Genomic DNA, 17,750 nt, shown 5'->3' with positions numbered 1-17,750 from the left:
AACTGCCCCATTAATAAGTGGGCTAACGACTTAAAGAGAAACTTCTCTGAAGAGGAAATAAGAATGGCCAATAGACACATGAAGAAATGTTCAACCACTCTAGCCATAAAAGAAATGCAAATCGAAACAACATTAAGATTCCACCTCACCCTAGTTAGAATGGCTATAATCAAGAACTCTAATAACAACAGATGCTGGAGGGGATGTGGCCAAAGGGAACCCTATTGCATTGTTGTTGGGAGTGTAAACTTGTTCAACCACTTTGGAAAGCAGTATGGAGGTTCCTCAAAAGACTCCACATAGAGCTCCCCTATGACCCAGCAATCCCACTTTTGGGCATTTACCCAAACGATCACAAACAAGGCTATACTAAAGCTACCAGCACAACTATATTTATTACAGCATTATTGACCATAGCTAAGATATGGAACCAAACCAGATGCCCCTCAGTAGATGAATGGATCAAGAAAATGTGGTATATATACACAATGGAATTCTATGCCTCCATCAGAAAGAATGACATTTCCCCATTTGTTATGATATGGAAAGATTTGGAAAAATATATATTAAGTGATGTAAGCCAGGCCCAAAGAAACATGGCTCCCATGGTCTCTCTTATTTGCAGTAACTAGTATAAGTCGAGGACAAGCAGAAAAGGTTAAAAGTTATGTACATATGACCATATAAGATGTTGTTAAGTGAAATGAACCCCAAGATAGGGACACAACTTGTTTTTTGTTCTTGCTATTATTTTTAATGTATCGTATGTTTTTCCACCACCCTGTTTTCCACTGTATTTGAATTGTGGTGTCCTGCATCTTGTATATACATATTTCTAATTTGAGGAGGGGTAGCGAAATGCTACAACAAAATACTATAACAAGGATACAGGTTGACCCATTGTAACAATGAGATATGCAAGACACTATATAGAAAATGAACTTTGCAACTTGGGGGGGGGGAATCAGGGAGGTGGGGTGGGAAGGGATGGTAGGGGTAAAACAAAGGAGGAGGTAGCAATGCTCCATAGGAAATGTACTCATTATCTTACTCATGTAACTATAATCCCTCTGTATACTATTTTTACAATAAAAACATAAAATAAAAATCTCAAAATTCAAAGCTATCAATATGGTATCAGTACAATATGTACAATAAACTATCCACATACCATAGTTAAACCTATTTTACCTATGTAAGCTAAGAAAAGTGAACTACCTTAAGTAGTATTTTTCATTACCCCATGAATATTAAAATGTGCACTAGGGATGCTAAAAATGATAGACATAATTTACTTTCTAAAGTAAAAGTTGATTCTATATATAACAGATTCATTCCTTCTCATAGCTATTTCAGTTCACACATATAAGAAGTACATAATAGAAGTACAGTATTATTTGTAGTCATTACAGTTGTAGTAAAACCTTCCTATGTAAAAATCTTCAGTGCTTGTCAAGCTATACCTTGAGATTGTGGGTAGTTAATGCAATGAATTGCTACACAAATATACTAAACAAGTTGTTTGTACAAGAACTGTTTACTTGACAATTTTTAGAGTTATGAATTCCTAACAATGTAAATGCATTATAAGCAAAATGTAGGTATTGCTTAGCTTAGTATTTTGATGTAATAACTACAAATCATCTTTATTCTTTGAGGCAAGACTTTTCCTACATAATACCTCTGTATCATAGTTCAAGGTGCAATATTATTTGAATACAATGAAGTATTTTTTCTTGTAAAATGCATTATTTCACTCTGACTTTTCATCATCTCTGACAAGTCTTCCCCCAAGTCAACTGACTATTATCTGACTTTTTTTTAGCAGAGCATGCACAAAAAGGAGGCCACCACTAAGAGTAAATCCCAATTCAATAGACATTCATTACATTAGAAACACCATTTTTATTTTTTTATTTTTTTTTCCGGTCGTGGGGCCTGAACTCTGGGCCTGGGCACTGTCCCTCAGCTCTTCAGCTCAAGGCTAGTGCTCTACCACTTGAGCCACAGCGCCACTTCCGGCTTTTTTCTTTTTGTTTATGTGGTGCTAAGGAATCAAACCCAGGGCCTCGAGCATGCAAGACAAGCGCTCTACCACTGAGCCACCTTCCCAGCCCAGAAACACCATTTTTAATAACAGGAGAGTTGTCAGTAAAACAATAAATGTCCAAACATGATGAATCACAGGCTTGTCCCCATCTAAAGCACAGAATATCATATCAGCTTAGCCCTGTTACATTTAGTCTAGTAACAGATTAAAAACCAGTTATATATCTTTATCTGTTGTTTTCAAGGAGCCATACAACATCTTGGGCTAAATAGAAGTATAGACATCTCACAGCCACTGACAATTTATGATACAGAAAATAATTTCCAAAGCAGTTGAAATTGATAGTAAAAGTATGTCATACCTGCGTAACTTTTTCAGTCACATTGTGCGTTCGATCTTTAACCTTGGGTGCAATAATAGTTTTATCCGAAGAAGGAGGGGATGTATTCTTTTTTTCAGTTTTGACATCTGAAAAATTCAGAGTGAGCTGTGGAATCTTGTTAATGGTGCTGTATTTGTTGAGGTTCGAATCCGATGTAGACCCCAGGAGGCTGGACTTGATATGATTAAAAGGCCCTAAAAAATTAAAAAGTATTTATAAAAATAACATCGGAAGAAGTATAAAAAAAAGAGATGATCTGAATGCTCTGTTAATGACTCATGAGCAATGTGGCCCAGATGTGACTAAACATAGCCTGATAATATATGAACACAGAAGTTTGGGTCATGTTTTGCCACACAAAGCAACATGTGAGTCTCAAGAAGAAAAAAAAAAAAGCAAAAACAGAAACAAAAAGAAAATAAAACCCTAGCTAGGCCTTAGATTTGCCTTGAGACAGCAAAGAATAACTTCAATGTGCACCTTCTTGTTTTCATAAATAAAACTATTAAACTCTACACCCAATAACTAGTCAAATCCTACTTTCAAAGTTTTAATGAATTTTGTTTTATAATGTGACAAGTAAAAGGAAAAGTTACCTATGAATAATACCATATTGGCCATTAAATTTATGAATAATAGATCATCTACCCTGATCCAGTTCACATCCTTCTCTGTGTCTCTGTGAAAGGTCCAGCCATCAGGTTCCTTCACATGCTTTCAATATCCATATAAAATCCTCTACAGAGACTTGAAAAGTGTTAAACCAATAGAACAGGACAAAATGTTCGTGTGTGTGTGTGTGTGTGCGCGCCCGCACGTGCGCGTGCACACGCACAAGTGCACACGTACACGTGCATGCCTGTGCACATCTATTGAAAACCTTTGGAACCTAATTGAGACTTTTAAATATTACATTTACATTTAAGACTGGCCACTTTCTAAGCAAATATCCCAAAGACTGAAAAAGAAATCAAGAAAGAAAAATGCTCTTTTCGGTCTACTACGACAAAAAATAATCAAGGATAAGAGACTGTGTGTGGGGTTGTTACTTGCTAGACATTTCGCATAAAGATAATTTGGAAAGTTTTATACTTGTGTTTTTCTTGTGGAGGGAGAGTAGTTATAAAAACCCTAAGTCTGCTAATATTTTATATTATCATTGTGTTGGAAGGACTGGTAAAATATACAACTTGTATGAATGATCTAGCTACTCAACATATTTTGCTTATGCATTTTCCCTGTCAAAAATAAAATGCACGTATTTTAAAGGTTAAAATATATTTTAATTACCAAATAGGGAATACATTTTTTAGCCAGTCCTGGGGCTTGAACTCAGGGCCTGGGCACTGTCCCTGAGCTTCTTTTGCACAAGGTTAGCACTCTACCACTTGAGCCATAGAACTACTTCTGGCCTTTTCTGTTTATGTGATACCCAGGCATGCTAGGCATGCACTTCCACTAAGCCACTTTCCCAGCCCCAGAGTGTACATTTTTTTAGAATTACAGAGTTTGCACTTTTGACTCAAATAATTCAGATCAAAATATAATGCTGAGAAATGTTATTTATCATTTTATTTATAGTTAATGGGAAAAAAATCACATTACATTTATTTATAAATGATTATGTTACCATAAAAGTTTAAAGTAAATTTCAGTACATTTTCAGGTATTTTTAAAGATATACTTCTTTGTCCAGTTTTGAAATTTATTTTCCTTTTAATTTTAGTTTGATGATAGCATTTGAACTCAGGGCTAGGCATTTTGCTAGGAAACTATTCTACTACTTAAACCAAGTCTCCAGCCAAAATAATTTCATTTTGGCTTAGCCCACATTTGTAGTATGAAGAGATTTTATTAGAATATTTTTATATATGTAAACAATGAACACTGACCAAATTCACTTCCACATCAATTTTTCATTTCCCTTACATGAGTTGCATTTTCTTCCAGGGGCCTGGGTCACTCCCATGATGATAACCAGGTCCATCTAGATGAAAACTGTCATTGAGCTCTGGGTATTTATTGCCTTCCCTATGCTTCTTTGCGTATCAATAGTCCCTCTTATTTAACAAGGGTATACATAAGAGCCAAAGTTGAACCAAATTACTCTAAGCTTCCGACAGAAAACCCATTCCTTAGGTCCTTGTAGAATTACTAGCCCATATAATTGTTAATTATCAAAAATAGTTCAGAAAAAATCCTTATTTGTTCTATTTCTATGGCTTGAACTCAAGCTTGGGCAATATCTCTAGTGCTCTCCCACTTAAGCCACCGCTCCATTTTCAGCTTTTTCTGGTGGTTACTTTGGAGATAAGAGTCTCTCAGTCATTCTCTGGTGGGCTGGCTTTGAATGATGATCCTCAAATCTCAAACCTCCAGAGTAGCTAGGGTCACAAGTGGGATAACCAATACTGGGCTAGAGCCTTCAATTTCTGTATCATGGGGGTATATATTAGCATTTAAGCATTGCAAAATATACAGGGACTTCAGACTTCTTAGACATTGTCTTTTCCCCAGCTGTAATGCAATATTTTACTCCTTCAGCAATTTAATACCACATGGGGAATAGAGACAAAAGAATATATAACACTGTAAAGCTAAACTATTTTGAAATTCTTTATATCCTTTTTCATTTCTACTTCTGTAGTGTCCATTATTCTGGATTTCTGTAGCAAACTGTCTTCAGAGCTGTCTACATCTGTGCTGTTTATAGGTAGGGAATACTATTTGCAGTTTTTTAAATTGTTATTGTGATGAGGAATCTTTAATGAACTCCACTCCATTGCTTTGGTTGCACTGATTATAATATAGTCTCTGTAGTACTTCATCTGTGAGGACATATGGTGTCATCATGATGGAGGAAATTAAAATGATCATTTGCTCACCTTGAAAAATTGTCCCAAATATCCCACAAGACCTCCACATTGGTTAAAAACTTTTGTTTATAATGATCTAAGCCTTGAATTAATCTTTGTTTCAAATAAACCAACAAGATGTGATTTTAACATAGTTTCAATATACATTATAATTTCCAAATTTAAAACTACATGATGAGTGAAGATTAAACATTGCTCTGTTTATAACTTTATTAAAATTGTAAATTATTTGGGGAAATTACATTACCTAGACCTTTATGGAGTTTGAGAGACCTAGACAGTATTGAATTTACAGTACTTGTCTGGTAGAAATATTGTAAACTAAACGATCTGAAGCCTATTTTATCTATATTGGAATGGATAAGACTTTGTTCGTAGTTTCATTAATCACACTAAGATCATAAATAAAATTTCTATTAAACATTTTTCTTCTTCTTTTTTTTCCTGGTCGTGGGGCCTGAACTCTGGGCCTGGGCACTGTCCCTCAGCTCTTCAGCTCAAGGCTAGCACTCTACCACTTGAGCCACAGTGCCACTTCCAGCCTTTTCTGCTAATGTGGTGCTGAGGAATCGAACCCAGAGCTTCAGGCATGCAAGGCAAGCACTGTACCACTGAGCTACGTTCCCAGTCCGAACATATTTTTCAATATTATCCCTCTACACATATAAAATGAAACATGGCATGATGAAAGGAAATATGTGTGTTAAAAATTAAACATTTATATTTGTTTATTTGTCTTGGGGTCATCTATTGGCTTGCAATCTCATACTATAATTCCTAAGAAATCTTCTAAATTTCTCTACAGTGTCTCTATGACCATTTTTTTCTAACAAGTCTTCTATTTCTCATTACTTAATAATGAATATGATCTTTAACAGAAAGTAGATATAAGTCCTAACATTTAGCAGTATTTCTTCTGTATAATTTACTATATTTTGTCACATTGAGAATCATGTTTGAATTCTAGAACACTTATTACAATACTTTCTATTTTCTCCTCAGTTTTTCTGCATATATATTTTATGTTGATTTTTTCACTTATTAAAATTCATACTTAGGTTCAATCTATCATGGTTGATTGTAATGTCATGTTATATTTTGCTATCCATGTATGTTTCTGCTCTATTATTTTATTTTTTTCTTATTTGGGATGTTTTATTATATCTCTAATGCCTTTAAAGCCAAGTTCAACATATATATTATTACAGTTTATGTTCTTGCATCATATTTGAACATAAACATTAAAATAAATATTATTTGATCATAAATTGATATCCTCTTATTTCCCCTTTATGTTATAGTTAATAGATCATCTTGAATTTCCAAAAATGTTAAATGATCTCTGAATATCATTTCAGGATAGTAAAGAGAGTATTGTAAAGTGTTGTTGACACGATGAAACATAAGATCTAATATAATTGAGAAACTGATAAAATGTCACACTCAAATTAGTTTAACTAACTAGTTAAACTAGTGGAGAATATTTTATTTTTTTGTTTTTAATAAGTCTTTTATTTTGAAAATCCTGTACAGAGGGGTTACAATTACATTAGAAAGGTAATGAGTACATTTCTCAAGCATTGTTGCCTCCTCCTTTGTTTTTTCCCTACCATGCAGAATATTTTAAATGCTCAATTTTCTTTTAAATTATTGGCTTTAGATGATCAACTTAGACTTTCTTTTAAATAATTTGAAAATACTTAGTATATCCATAATCAATTGTGCATGCTATTTAGATAAAACACTTACTATTTATTTTATCCTATATAACAAAGATGACTATATTTCAATTTTTTTGAGTAATATATTTATATGTAGAATTCAGAGCATACAAGATATTCACTTGGGTTATTAAAAAAAACTGTCTAAATTCTAATGGAAAAATATTCTAACACTTTAAAATAGGAATTAACAATAGCCTCTCTCTCTCTCTCTCTCTCTCTCTCTCTCTCTCTCTCTCTCTCTCTCTCTCTTTCTCTTTCTCTCTTTCTCTCTCTCTCTCTCTCTCTCTTGAATTCGAGGCCTGGGCACTATACCTGACAGAGCCTCTTTGTGTTCAAGGGTAGCACTCTACCACTTGAGCCACCACATCCTTTCTGGCTTTTTCTGAGTAGTTTATTGGAGATAAGAGTCTCATGGACTTTCCTGACCAGGATGGCTTTGAACAGCAATGCTCAGATCTCAGCCTCCTGAGTAGCTAAGATTACTGATGTAACCACCAGCCAACAGTAACTTTTCTCAACAATGCTAAACCTACCTTGACAGAATATGATGCCAGAAGGGCATGAGATTCAAGGATTAGAACTCAAAATACCAGCTTTCCTACCTCCAAAGCCTATAATCAGGGAGGTCTTAATGGTGAAAGCCTCACTGACAGTTATCATGAACAGATAGGATTTAGGTTCTAATGAAATGAAAGGAAAATAGCCTGTAAAGCAAAGTAAATGATTTTTACAATGATGAGTGGGCAGAAATAAGGAAAAATAATACAGTCAAGTGAAAGAAATGTAAAACTCAAATGAATATCAGAGTATTTGATGCTCTTTAGTAAAATATTGCAGGATAGATGCCCAGATTAATTTTTCACTGTATTTAGTAAAAGACAGAAAATAACTGACAAGTAGTCACTTGTTTATTGAACACTTGAATAAATTTTTTATATGTGACAAGTGTCTGACTAAATTAAAGTAAGCCAATTTCTTAGTATGAAGCAATATCTGTATGTTTAGAGATGAAGCTACAAAATAACAACTGGGGAAAATTTTACATGAAAAATATTTGTTAAGTATACTGATGTGTGGCTATTTACATGTATCATGAGTTACAGCATAGTAAAGGAGAATATTTTCTCTTTAAGATGTTGTTAAGAGCTGAGCTCTGGTGGCTCACGCCTATAATCCTAGCTACTCAGGAGACTAAGATCCAAGGATCTTGGTTAAAAGCCAGCCCCGGCAGGAAAGTCTGTGAGACTCTTGAGCTGAAGAGCTTGGGGAACAGTACCCAGGCCCTGAATTCAAGTCCCATGACCGACAAACAAATAAAAGTTGGTGTTAAAATTTAAGTACATATTGTGAACTGTAAAATAGGTGGCTTTAAAATCACTCTGTCTTTATACAGTGTTTGTTGGATATTTGGTTTATTTGGTTAAATTTGGTTTATTTGGTTAAATTACAGCTCAAATAGCAGAAGCACCTTAGCACTAAAGAAAATGCAAATGTAGCATTTGGTAATTATGCTTTGCCAAAGAAGCCTGCCAATAAGCATAAGGCAACAAGATTAACACTTAGAAATATATATAGGAAGTTCTCATCAAATTAGTTATATTAAATATCCACATTTCCTGTTTCACTGAATGACATATAATTTATAAAAGAAAATTTTTGTCACAGAAAATCAATTTGCCAATCCTTGTAATATCACAAGATTCTGGGTAATATCCAGTGGGACTTTTCAAAAACAAATTGTGTCAGATCTATTCATTTATAAGTCTGATAGTTTCCTGCTAAAAGAGGAGGTGAAAGCTGTTACAAATGTTGAGATTGAATTGGTTTCTGACTGATATTACAAATTCATAGACAGTGGGAAGCAGAACATACCAATGTTAGAGAAATGAAGAATTATTTGAAATAAAAAATGAAGTGGAAACAGTAAAAGAGCAAATTTTTATGAGAATTATTTATTAAGGAGGTTAAGCACAGTGATTTTGGGGGGGGAGGTGCACTTCTGGGGCTTGAACTCAAGGCCTGAGTGCTGTCCCTGAGCTTCTGTGCTCAAGGCTAACACTTGAGCCAAAGCTCCATTTCATACTTTTTGGAGATAAGATTTTCACAGGCTTTCCTACCTGGGCTGGCTTTGAACTGCCTCCTGAGTAGCTAGGATTTCAGGCATGAGTCACCAGTGCCTGCCTCAGAGTGAATTTTTTTTAATTGGTGATTTGGAAAACTAGGGAGACAAACCATTCAGTACAGGTAAAAATAAGTATAGGAATTACTGAGTTAAGTTGAATACCTCTCCTGAATCTTAGATAAGTTGTTCAAATTTTTTAAATACACCTATTCATTAAAACACAATCCATTAATTAAAAATGGATTATGCTTTCTAGAGATTTGAGGTTTTATTTATTTTAAAGTGTCAGAGTATTAAAGAAATTAATTAAAGGAAAGCAAAACAGATCTTTACAAAAAAGGTTAGGTAGAAATTATTTTATTTTAGAAGACATTGAGCACCAATTTGTTGTCTTTATATTATGATATTTCATGTGAAGATTAGTAGTGGCCAGAAAATATCTGTCTCCTAAGGATATGGGGACAAAAAGACAAGTGCACTTCAGGAAGGAGTTAGGCTATGATCGTATATAATAGGAGCTAAACCAAGCCTCCCTGAAGTTACTGTACCCTCTGGACTTAAAGATGCCTGTGTCTTGAGCTAAGAGTGGACAAGCACCTCAGGGAAAAGGAATAATCCAGACATTTTGAAGCCCTTCCAAATGCATCCTTGAGTTATTTAATTTGTAAATAAATGATGCCTGGATCAACTAGGTATTGGAATCATTTAATATAATTATGTATTTGTCATGTTAAGTTGTATGTAAATATGCCTTTGATTTCTTAACCTTTCCCTCATTTAAACATGGCTTAGAAGCAAAGACAAAATATGGAAATAATTTACACTTTCTAGCATATTAGTTGTTCTTTAAAAACTGTGATTTAAAATTGATTCACCACCTGACATCTCTGTTAAGAAGAAAGGGAAATTTTGTTTACACAACTGATACTGCACAACGGTGAATTGAGGATGAAGAATTGGTTAATGGATTATCTTATGAAATAAAAACAATATTTATTTTGACAAGTGAACTAATTACTTGCATTCACCTAATTAAGTTAGTATTAGCTAATTTTTGTGGTGCTGTGATTCAAATCAGGGCCTTGAATAGACTACCAGAATCACGGTATTACTGAACTATATCTCCAACTCTGATTACAAGTTGGCAAGATAAGCCATCCTAATTTTCCAATTATTTGGGAAAATGTGGGTTCATCAACGAAGTTTCTTTTTTTGAAGTTTTTTGTATATCACTGGCAAATTACTGTGTGCTGATTCATAGATAATTATTAAATTGTTAAATTTGAAATAAGTCTCATTTCCCATAAGCAAATTGTCAAGAGCTAGGTGTTTTGAGGTTACATTCTGAATTATGTCAACTAAAACCACCGACTACTGCTGACAATATTCACTCTCTTTTAGAAATCACAGTGAATAGGCTACTAGAAGAATAATCATGCAAATGAAATTCCACCCTAGAATTGAAGATCCTCTGTATAGACTCTTTGAAGTGCTCACAAAATAAAGGCAGGGTGCAAATTCCCATATTTTCAAATTACTCAGGCTGCTGATAAGATATCATCCTAGTTTCTGGGACTATTAATTCATAATCACCATTAGATCTGAATTAATTAGGAAAAGAAGAAATCAATCCACAAAATTTCACAGTGGTCAAGTACTAATGACATTCATAAAAGGCCCAAACAGGAAACTCTGAGTCATGATGGTACTGGTGGAGACTTACATGCAACACACATGCACAAGGTAGTCACTGCCACCAACTTCACACCCACAGCAGCATGCACAGCCTGGTAAAAGACCAAGCCAAGGAGTTTTCAACTTAATGAGACTATGTGATTATTACATTAAAAAAATCCTTTCATCTATTTTGAGATAGTGGAACACAGAAGTGAATTTCAAAGTTTTAGCTGAATCTGAATGAACTCAGACCCAATTAAACATTATTTTATGGTCCCTGTAGGTCATGCCAGTGATTTTAGACTAATATGGACCACAAGTTAAAATGATTAAAATATAATAGAGGAAAAATAGAAAATGACTTTCATGCATGCACAATATACTACTACAGTAAGCTTAAAACCATACCCCCTGCCATCCAGGAACGTGAAACTAGTGTTAGGGAGACAAAAGAGGGACAAGTGAAGTAATGCTGACAAATAGCCTGTGGTTCATTTTATTTAATCTTGTACTCAATAAAAACAAGTTTCCCCTAAATTAGGCTTATGTGGTATTTTACACTGGAACATACTGAGCCTGATGTTTTTATTTTTTCAAATGCTTTAAATAGTTATGAAGTGTTCATTGTCAATCTAAGGTTACACTTCTTGCAGGAAAAAAAAAAAAAACACACCACCATTTTTTTAAAATCACAAATGATCACTTTGATGACCCAGCTGAGGAGGTAACAATGTTTCCAGCCAAATCAAGCCATGACGTCTCCACCAGGGACCTGGACTAGCTCAGGGCAGCATGAAGATGTTGCACTGGACAGGGTGGGCAGCAGGCAAGTTCACATGCCAGGTCATGGGGCACTTTAAGCATCAGATGGTGACACTTGAGCTAGTACTTTACCTTTGACATTGCGACCATTGTCTGTTTTGAGCATATAAGGATAAAAAAAAGAGAGAAATATATATATAAAAAAGACTAAAATTCTGTTTATGTACACTGAATTACCTTCATCAAAACAATCAAAGAAAACAGGACATAATGATTGAAGACTTCTCATTGACTGACACAAACAATATGAATTTCATCCAGGTAAAATGAGTACATAAGAATATCTGCTGAGATAAACATTTGTATTTATGTAAGTCAAGTGTGTTCATCTCATTCAAATAGATTCCAAGTTCAAGATTTTATGATTATGACAGTTTAGAGAAAAATGTCTGCAGTTACCTGCAATTGTAACCATTTCCCATAGTGTCAAAAGGTTAAAATTCTTTCTCAATCATCACAAAACTCACACAAACCAACACAAATGTGTTACATCTTGCATGTTAAGTAATTTTTCCATTAGAACTTATACATCAAATTTCCACATAATATTTTCCATATATTAATTAAATATTTTCCACATTAATATATTAATGCAGTTTTATTTATGAAACTACATTGCATTATTATCAATGTATAAATGAAAAATAGCAAATATAAAACAAAGTCAACCTTATGCAAGTGTATAATTGCAAAAAAACTCAGTAAAATATTTTTCTGTGTAAATGAAACTGGTGTTTTATTATATCATCACAGCACAGTATACTTCAAATATTTAGGAAATTCATTTATATTAAAATGGTCTATTTTTCAAGTCTTTCTGTGGGAAGTTTTCAGATTAATTTTGAGGATGACAATGTGAATGTGCACACTTGCTATGAATAAAATCTGTATTATTAGGTTCAAAACATATAGGCTTTAAATAAATGGAGTCATACTAAGCCATTTAAGTATATCTAAGATTGAAAAAATTGTTCAAAATTTCAATATACTAGTAAACCCATTTTAAATATTGATATATATTGCTGGACACTGGAGGCTCATGCTTGTAGTTCTAGCTACTCAGGAGTCAGATTTGAGGTTAGAAGTTTGAAGTCAAGTGTGACAGGCCTATATATGACACTCTTATCTCCAATTAATGACAAAAAAAATCACAGGAAATGGAGTTGTGGCTCAAGTGGTAAAATACAAGTCTTAAGTGAAAAAGTGAAAAAGCAAGGCTACAGCAACCAGGCCATAAGTTGAAGCTACAGTATCAGCAATGTTGCCCTAAATCTTGAGATACATTGTAATTGTTTCAAGTGGCATCATTAGGACAGAGATAAGCAAAAATAAAACATGGCTTTGATGACAACTCTCTTCTATCTTTGAATAATCACAAGTGTACAGGGGTCCAGGAAGGCATCTTGGTTGCACTGAAATAATGTTTCTTTTAGTAATATGACCCCAAAACAATTGCTAAAGTAATGATTGCTTTATACATATTAAAAACACATTAACTGGAGATATTGGTATAGCTCAGGCACATGCCTAATATGCACAAGGTCCCCAGCCCTGAAAATACACACACACACACACACACACACACACACACACACACACACACACACATTTTTACTCAATAGATCTAGAAGTTACAAGTAGTAATATATAAACCCAGAAAAAGCTAACACAAAATTAATAAAGCTTTGACTTTCAAAGACTGATAAGTTTGGGCATTGTGCTTATCTGAGACCTGCTATCATTTCTTCATGTACAGAAATTTATATTTGCTAGATTTTTTGTAGTAAATTGACAGAGTAAATTAGCATCTGTTGAATATAATGACAAAATAATTGAACCTTACATTTGCACAGTTAGGTACTATAATTTGAACCCAGGGTTTCACTTTTGATAGGAAGTATTCTATTACTGAATATACATCCCCAGCACTTTGTGTTTTAGTTTGTCTTTATATATAGTCTTTGGCTTTTGTTGGATATACCTCGGACTGCTATCCTCCTAACTGCTGCTCTTGAATACCTAGAATTACAAGTGTAATCTCACTTGTTTGCAAACAAGTGCACTTGCACCATCATGTCCACTTTTTTGATTTTTTTTTCATGATCTAGCTTTTTACTTTGATCCTTCCAATTCTGCCTTCCATGTAATTGGGTTATTTACTCATTTACCCAAGCATAGTCCAGCACAACTAATTTGGAAACATAACCCCTGTTTTTACTGTATTTGATGTCGGTGCTCTGAATCTTGTATGTACATTTTTCTAATTTGGGGAGGGGAAGGGAAAAAAACAAAATGCTTAAGTAGGGATACAGATTGGCCCATTGTAACAATGAGAAGTACAAGACACTTTGTTGAAAATGAACTTTACAACTGCAGGCTTTAGGGGGGAGGGAATTGGGGAAGTGGAGAGAGAAGGGAAGGCAGGGGAAAAACAAAGGAGGGTGTAACAATGCTCAATAGGAAATGTACTCATTACCTCCTTACTCATGTAACTGTAACCCCTCTGTACAGTATCTTTAGAATAAAAATATATATTAAATAAAAAAATTGTAAATGTATCTCTCTGGGATAGATTGAATAAGAAAAAAAATTGAACCTTTACCACAGATTATTCTAAAGTATAGCTCCGAGGTACTTAATAATGTCCATTAAATGAAAGGATTGGTTAAAATATTGTACCTAGTATGTTTGCAATATATTTAAAGTTCTGTAAAGACTAGCAATGTCAGAGGAGATTTATTGGAATGAATCAATAGTCTGCAGGTAGGCTTTAATCTGGTACCCAATTTCATAGATTCATAAAACAAAAATCAACCATTAGTATTTTCCATCTAATCTTGACAATGCTCAGTTCTTAAAGTGATTTAGTAGCTAAAAGTGCTCTGAAGCAGAAATATGAAATACCTTCTAAATATATCAGTCTAAAGTCATATGTTGACTATAGCATCTGTACAAAAGTGATACATTTTCTGAAAATAGCCTAGACTGGATAAGCCATGTATACTACTGTACTGTACTGAGAAACCTGAAAAAGATTAAATCACCCTTTCCTATAATTGTGTCAGTAACTGTGTACTAAATGGAGATACATACATTGACAATGATAAATCCAACTTGATGAAATTTGAGTTAAGCTCCGTAGAAATACTATTAAAACACAGACAAAGCATTTTAAAATGCAATGATTATTTTTCAGTTTGATTTTTTGAAGGTATTGTTTGGACTTGTTATTATCCTGTACTTCAGGCCCTTATGGGGAACCTCTGAAAGGGGAGTCTCTGGAAAGCTGATGTATTTTCTAAGCTCATCACACTAGCTGAATTAATAGCTAAAGCATTTGGACTATTTGCATTATCCTTCTGAATTCATTATTATTGTTAAGGCAGAGAATCTGCTTCTCAAAGATCAAATTAGAAGAGTCTTTCTGGCAGAAAATATTGAGCCCACCATTTCTAGATGGTAGAAGTCTGAAATAATTGTCTCATGAATTGTATTTGATTTTATTTTACTTTTGACCTTTTTGGAACCACAGATTAAAATGCATGCACTAATTGTTCTCATGAAGTACACAGTTCCTCAATTATGTCTTTTTTTACATATTTCAAACTGTTCTCTCTGTTTCTGCAATATGGATTTATCTTTCTGAGTATTTTTTTCCTTGCTAACATCTTTTCTTCAACTTCTTTGACTCTTTTGTTTCACTGTACCCTTTAGATAACAGATCTGACACTGATTTAAATTCAAAGCGTTGTGAAGGAGATAACTCATTGCTTCTTGATAGATGTGACTTTGGAATATAAATTGTGAGTATGCTTTTCTAAATGTCAAAACAACATTATTGAGTATCTTCCATGAATTAGACAATTGTGATGCAGTCTATGATTATAGGACAAGATATGCCAAAGCTCCTATGCCAGGGCAGCTCTGGCAACACTATTATATTCACATCTAGCCATACATGTATACAACATGTATACAAAATATATGGCTAGATATGATTATGTGGAATGTAAAAATTCTATGGTTCATGTAATTTGAAAGCAGAAAACTCAGGTCTGAAATCACTGGATTCTGGTGTGAGGAGGGGAAAAGAAGTGCTACAGATGAGCAGGCTCTATGTAAGTAGTATGAAGAAAACAAGTGGGGAGGGGACTTTAAGCAAAGAAAGAAATGGCAGAACATGCACAGAAGATGTTTGGGAACTGGTAAATTGATGCAGGCTTAGGATAGAGAGGCAGTAGGGGTGGTAATGTTTGAGAAGACAGTACTTATCACCTGAATTCATCTTATTTATGTTAGGTATTGACACTGTAAAGTAGAAAGATAATGTCCATCATACTACTTCAGAACTACAGATAAAAAGGTCCAGAGAAAATAAATTAAATTATTCATTAGGTGAGTTTCAAACCGACATGTTGATATAAAATCCTTTCGCACAACTAAAGATAATAAACATAAGCAAATAAATCCATGAAGAGGATTACTTATTTTTTCTTCCAAAGCATAAGGATGGAATTAAAAACAATATGAAAGTGACCTTTCATTACTCATCATGTATTCCATATTAGAAAAAAAAAGTCAAACATACCTTCACTGGCATGTCTGTCTCTAAATATGTTCTTGGGGTGGACATTGAATCCTTCTATATCATGCACTGAAGATGCTCTTCTTATACTACAAATGCTTTCCCTGGATCTGGAATGTGTTAGCTGGGAACTTGACTGCAGCATGTCAGGGTAGAGTCGGTCCCATTGCCTTTTGGGAGAGGAATGGTCAAGAGGACCAGATATGTTCACCAAGGGAGAACATTTGCTGGGCTGAATCAAGGCTTTTGTATCATCAGCTTCAGAGGGGCTGCAGCTTTCTTTTGTTGGAGACTTAAAGTGCTTCATGGCTACGGAATCATCGCTGTGTTTCGATGAATCGATGACTACCACATCTGGGTCTTCCTGTGGTAAAGACTGCTTTCTGTAAGTGAGAACTCTCAGACCAGGAAATTTGAAGCCAAAAAGTTTCCCTACAAAGGGAAACAGGAAAAAGCTTTACTATAAGATAGTGAATACGTACTTCAACAAAAAACAAACATTGTTGACTCATATTAAAATACCAAACATGATCATTAATCAGCTTAATTGGAATGAGACTACTATGAAGTAGTATATAAGTACTATGATAATAAAACATGTTATATTTTTCATGTTTAGACAATAACCCAATAATATGAATTTGTTACTTAGATAACTACTACACTTTAGTCTTAATGAAATGAACATTTTTTTCCATTTAATCCATGGTAAAAACAGGTAAAAAACAGTGCCTCATGTCAAGAGACAGATGCAGGAATGAGTATGTGTGGTGGGGAGTATGGTTAATGTAATGGGAATAAAAGGGATGGAAAATGGAGTTTGGTATGATATAGGCTCAACAAATCATAAAAGTCTGAATTCATAATGTTGTAAATTGAGTTTCATTGGGGAAATGTGGTCAACTGTGTACCACAGATTCCTCATTCCATCTTAAATGCTTGAAGACCTTTGGTTTCCAAAATACATGTGAAGATATGAATTTAGTTTTGCAGTAAGTGTTACTGTTGTTTCAAAATCCAAGAGTGGGGCATGACATGTGAAATGTGTCTGAGAGCAGACACTGCAGAAGAGGTCAGCTAATATAAACATTCAGTGGTAAATATTACACATGTAAAGATTAGCTAATCAACATAAATATTAACACATTCAATATGAAAATATTAGCTGAATACATATGCTAAATGGAAAATTAAACAAAGAAGATATTATTTTTTTCACCCTTCACTTTAGCAGTAAATGGACAGAAAAAAACAGAGAGGGAGAGAGACAAAAGCACCATATTTAATACTACAAACTATCGTGCTCACTGTGATACTTTGCTGGTGGGTGGCAGATTCTATTAACTCTTTGAAAAGTCATCTATAATATTTTTTACAGTATACTTTTATATCGGACTCAGCAATTCACAAATGCCATACTGCAAAGGCATCAAAAGTAAAAGCAATCTAAATGTCCATTAGAAGGAGAATGTGCTACACTTAAAAACATATGCTTTAATTAAAAGATATTTA

At 34.1% G+C, this 17,750-nt stretch overlaps 1 protein-coding gene across 5 annotated transcripts in view; it reads right to left on the bottom strand.

Annotated features, from left to right (window-relative positions):
- Positions 1-17,750, bottom strand: part of Kcnh7 (potassium voltage-gated channel subfamily H member 7) — a 467,602-nt gene that overhangs the window by 136,931 nt on the left and 312,921 nt on the right. For 3 of the 5 annotated variants that reach the window (XM_070021893.1, XM_070021895.1, XM_070021899.1), the window contains exons 4-7: positions 16,242-16,670; positions 11,726-11,746; positions 11,240-11,263; positions 2,412-2,626 (exon numbers count right to left, since the gene is read on the bottom strand). In XM_070021893.1, the coding sequence (XP_069877994.1) occupies positions 2,412-2,626; positions 11,240-11,263; positions 11,726-11,746; positions 16,242-16,670 (689 nt within the window). The remainder of the gene's footprint in view (positions 1-2,411; positions 2,627-11,239; positions 11,264-11,725; positions 11,747-16,241; positions 16,671-17,750) is intronic. The other 2 variants (XM_070021902.1, XM_070021909.1) reach the window with 1 other exon arrangement.

The sequence above is a fragment of the Dipodomys merriami genome, unplaced genomic scaffold, assembly GCF_024711535.1.
Source record: "Dipodomys merriami isolate MVZ:Mamm:240054 unplaced genomic scaffold, mDipMer1.0.p SCAF_1, whole genome shotgun sequence".
Classification (NCBI taxonomy): domain Eukaryota; kingdom Metazoa; phylum Chordata; class Mammalia; order Rodentia; family Heteromyidae; genus Dipodomys; species Dipodomys merriami.
This window is presented reverse-complemented; position numbering and strand designations above follow the sequence as displayed.